Source organism: Rutidosis leptorrhynchoides, chromosome 1 (assembly GCF_046630445.1).
Source record: "Rutidosis leptorrhynchoides isolate AG116_Rl617_1_P2 chromosome 1, CSIRO_AGI_Rlap_v1, whole genome shotgun sequence".
In the NCBI taxonomy this organism is placed as follows: Eukaryota; Viridiplantae; Streptophyta; class Magnoliopsida; order Asterales; family Asteraceae; genus Rutidosis; species Rutidosis leptorrhynchoides.
In genome coordinates this window covers 361389921-361393637 of record NC_092333.1, presented here as the reverse complement: position 1 = coordinate 361393637, position 3717 = coordinate 361389921, and the positions used below count along the sequence as shown (strand labels likewise).

Genomic DNA, 3717 nt, shown 5'->3' with positions numbered 1-3717 from the left:
AGAGAGCTCTGATACCACTGTAATTATTCAAGAATAGAGTAGAAATCTACACTTGAAAGATTAAAATAGCAAGACTTTATTGCTAAAGATTAAAATAGCAAGACTTTATTGCTAAGTAGATTATAATAAATAATGGACGTGTAGAATAGAAATAATTAGAAGATTGAGTGTATTATTTGAAGATTTGTTATCTTATACAACTCTTGATTACAACTCCTATTTATAGGCTACAAAACTAGCTTTCTTAACCTCTAAGAAAATTTAAGAGGTAAGTATCACGAATATCGATAATTTCTTAACAACTAAGGAAACTAAAATATCTATGTATCCTTAATGGATAAGAATACTTAATAGCTAAGTATCCTTAATGAATAAGAATACTTAATGGCTAAGAATACTTAATAGCTAAGTATCTTAATAGTTAAGAATACTTAATAGTTAAGTTTTCTTAGTAAATAAGTTTACATAATATAAGGTTAATGTCTAATAACAATCTTAGATATGCTAACATTTTTAAGAGGCTATCCTCTATTATCAAGACTAATAGTAATCTTTTGAGTGAGTGTAGCTCGATATATACCCTTAAAGCATGAAGAGAGACAATCATGATGTTCCTTTATATCACACAAATTAATTTCATTACAAATCACAATAAAACAACAAAAGGGGACCGAAAAAAGACCTCGTAGTTTATAGAACCACTTTTTGAAAACATTGATTCTGCTTCTTCAATACTATCATATACGGATTCTTAACATTTTCATCGACTACTTGAGAGGAATCATCATTTGTTGCTTGCGATTTTAATGAAGGGATTATCTCATTTGTGCTTGTTAATTATTCACCATAGCAGATGCACTGTACAATTTTTCTAAAATAGTTTAATTTGTAAGAAAGAGTGGTAATGAACTAATCTAAATGTGAGACATCTTGGATATAACAATTACAATTCATTATGCCACAATTCAATAGAGGTTAACCATAGGTCATCGTAGTAAGACCATGAACAACATTGGTTAAATAACATGACTCCTAAATACAAACAAACCAAACAGCAGGGATTATGGTTTTCCATACACTAACCTGGTATGAATCATTATCAAGAATGAAAAATGACCCAGAGCCATTTTCTTTTCTGTAGACAGAACACATAATTGGCTCAGTTAAAACACTCTGAAACATAAGATACTCAAATTAGCAGGACAATACCAAATTGAAGTTACTAATTTTAAGGTATAGTATAACCCATATCCCAACACCAACATCTGCTATTTGTAAGAAGACAGAAGGAAACAAGATTTTTAAATATTGAATATAAAGAAGGTACAAAAGGGGAAGAATTACACCTACCTACGAGAATTTTATAGTGATAACCCAATGATTTTTATAGTCACAAATTGGTAAAGATGAGGAGGTTTCATTTTACCGGTTTCATTTACATAAGCTCAACACTAAGCTCAACAGTATGCTCCACGTCATTGTTCTTTCCATATATTCTTGCGGAGCTTCAACCCATACATATTTATCTGTTAATATAATGACAATTTCAAAATTTCTTTGTAAACATCGTTCTTTGTTATTCCGACAACAGCAGAGTTAATAGATGTTTTGATAAGGACTTTTGTGTGTTTGCTTGTTTTTGCATGCGACAGGGTGACATATAGTTGGCCGTGAGGGAAAATGGGTTCCCTAAGGTAGACACCGATGATGGCTAGCATTTGGCCTTGGGCTTTGTTAATGGTCATTGCAAAGAAAAACCTTATTGGAAATTATACCCTTTTGAATGGAACCGTAACTCGTTCATCAGTTGAAGGTTGTAAAGGAATTCTGTGGATAAAGACCTGCTTACCAGCAAAATCTCCGAAGGTAATCTCAGCGTTTATGACATTTCTTTCCAACTGTTTGCAAATTAACCTGATCCCGTTGCATAGCCTCTCCGTGGGGTTTAAGTTTATTAACATTATTATGGGTGAGTTAACTTTCAACATAAGTTTGTGAGGTGGCATACCATTTGGTGTTAGTGAATGTAGGAGGTCCTCATATTGACTCTGGTCATTTGGGTCTGTAGTCTCGTCAAAGCTATTATAGTCCCTCTCTTCACCTGGGAATATTTCAATTGAGATATTGTTGATGTCGTCAGCGAACGTGTTTTTAGTAGTTAAAATGGCGCGATTTAAATTTGATGGAGTGGTTGTTGATTCCAGATGAATGTTTGGATAAATGTAGTCAACGAGGGCATTTAATGAGTTATCAGTTTGGGGAGTCTGAATGAGCATCGAAAGGGGAATTTTACGGTGTGATCAGTGGGTGAAGCGTTTGTACCGTTGCCAATGTGTAATAGAAATTTGGTGAAAAAAGGATCTAGTTTTGCTCACATATTTTCCTTTAGGCGTAGTATAGTGAGCGACAGCTACAACAAAGATTTAGTTAAACAAACAGCTAACGTTTCGCTTTTACTTCCTTTAGGTACAACCTGTAGTGTTTGCCTAAAATCTCCACCGAGAACAACAACCTTACCTCCAAAAAGTGCGTTGTTGTCTATAAGATCCTGTAGAAGATCACTCAAGCTTCAATAGCAACTATTTTCGCCATCGGGGCCCCATCTCAAATTGTTAATTTACTTTATTTAATTATAGTTGCTAGACTACTTTGTTTGCTAACCCTACAAACTGTTCCCTCATGTAAGTCTAATGGAATTATGAATCTTGAATGAGCAGTTCTACCTCCAGGTAATATAGATGCAGCTAGTCCTGATGTAGCAGTGGCTAGTACAATATGAACGCCTGACCTAACTTTTGCTAGAAGAGCTCTGTACACGTAAATTTTACCCGTACCGCCTGGGCCATTGACGAAGAAAGTGCCGCTTTCGTTGGAGCTAAGTTTGTTAATGATTGTTTCAAATGCAAATTTCTGTTTCTCGTTAAGGGTCAATATTGCTCCTAAATCTTTCTCGACACAAGTATGCTTTTCTCGGCGCTAATCTCCCTTGTTTCATCCTCAATGTCTACACATGAGAGATCCCGGGGAATAAGATTGAAATCTTGAATGTTCTTACCCATGGATTAAAAGAAACCATTGATTTCTCGTAGTGCATTCGTTGTTGCAAACCTGCGTGTCATCTGGTGACATGTTATAAAATCTGCAACAAAATGATTCTCAAAAGACAGCCATAGTTCTTGAGGATTATTCGGACATGAATAAATGCGTATGGTGGCAAGAAGCCTTCTAAGTTCATAAGGCATGTTGAAAACATATTCTTCTTGTAGACATATATACTGACTATTATCGTCAGCCAGATAACCTCCCAATAATGATGCCTCTCGAAAATTAGCCGGCCTTACCCCGTCACACATTCTTAAGTCATCAAATGATGTAGGACAGTGAACCTTTGATAGGAGTATTCTCAAGTAATACCTCTCGCCTTCACTTGGATGAGTAAGTACGATACGTCCTATAGATTTCCAAGTTTCCTATTTTTCCTGTATCTTTTATCCTGCATCCAAACGAAATGATCCGGGAACTGAGAGTAGATCAACCGTAGTTGTTGCGCTGCTGGATCAGTTTTATTCATATAAAAGAATTCAATTAACATGGTTTTTCGTTGAGCCGGATTCTGCATTACACTGTGTAACCTCTCTTTCTTTTTAAAGGTGAGGGGCTGATAGTTTTCAAGTTGTAGCTGTAAATGTATAATAGCCGGCTTTATTTCGCTCAATG

The 3717-nt window shown here is 35.4% G+C and overlaps 1 protein-coding gene across 1 annotated transcript; it reads right to left on the bottom strand.

The window, feature by feature from the left end:
* Positions 1-521: 521 nt before the first annotated feature.
* LOC139900272 (uncharacterized) lies at positions 522-3353 on the bottom strand. Its single transcript, XM_071883060.1, has 6 exons — positions 3109-3353; positions 2662-2875; positions 2438-2548; positions 1776-2264; positions 1084-1173; positions 522-614 (listed from the first exon to the last, which is right to left on the bottom strand). The coding sequence occupies exons 1-6, from the start codon at positions 3351-3353 to the stop codon at positions 522-524; spliced, it is 1242 nt and encodes a 413-aa protein (XP_071739161.1).
* Positions 3354-3717: the final 364 nt, after the last annotated feature.

Coding starts and splice junctions, on each gene's coding strand:
- LOC139900272 (XM_071883060.1), bottom strand. CDS start 3,353: ATGTGTGACGGGGTAAGGCCGGCTAATTTTCGAGAGGCATCATTATTG. Junction 2,549..2,661: donor ATGAGGGAACAGTTTGTAGG/GTTAGCAAACAA, acceptor GATCTTCTACAG/GATCTTATAGACAACAACGC. Junction 615..1,083: donor TTGATAATGATTCATACCAG/GTTAGTGTATGG, acceptor TGTGATATAAAG/GAACATCATGATTGTCTCTC.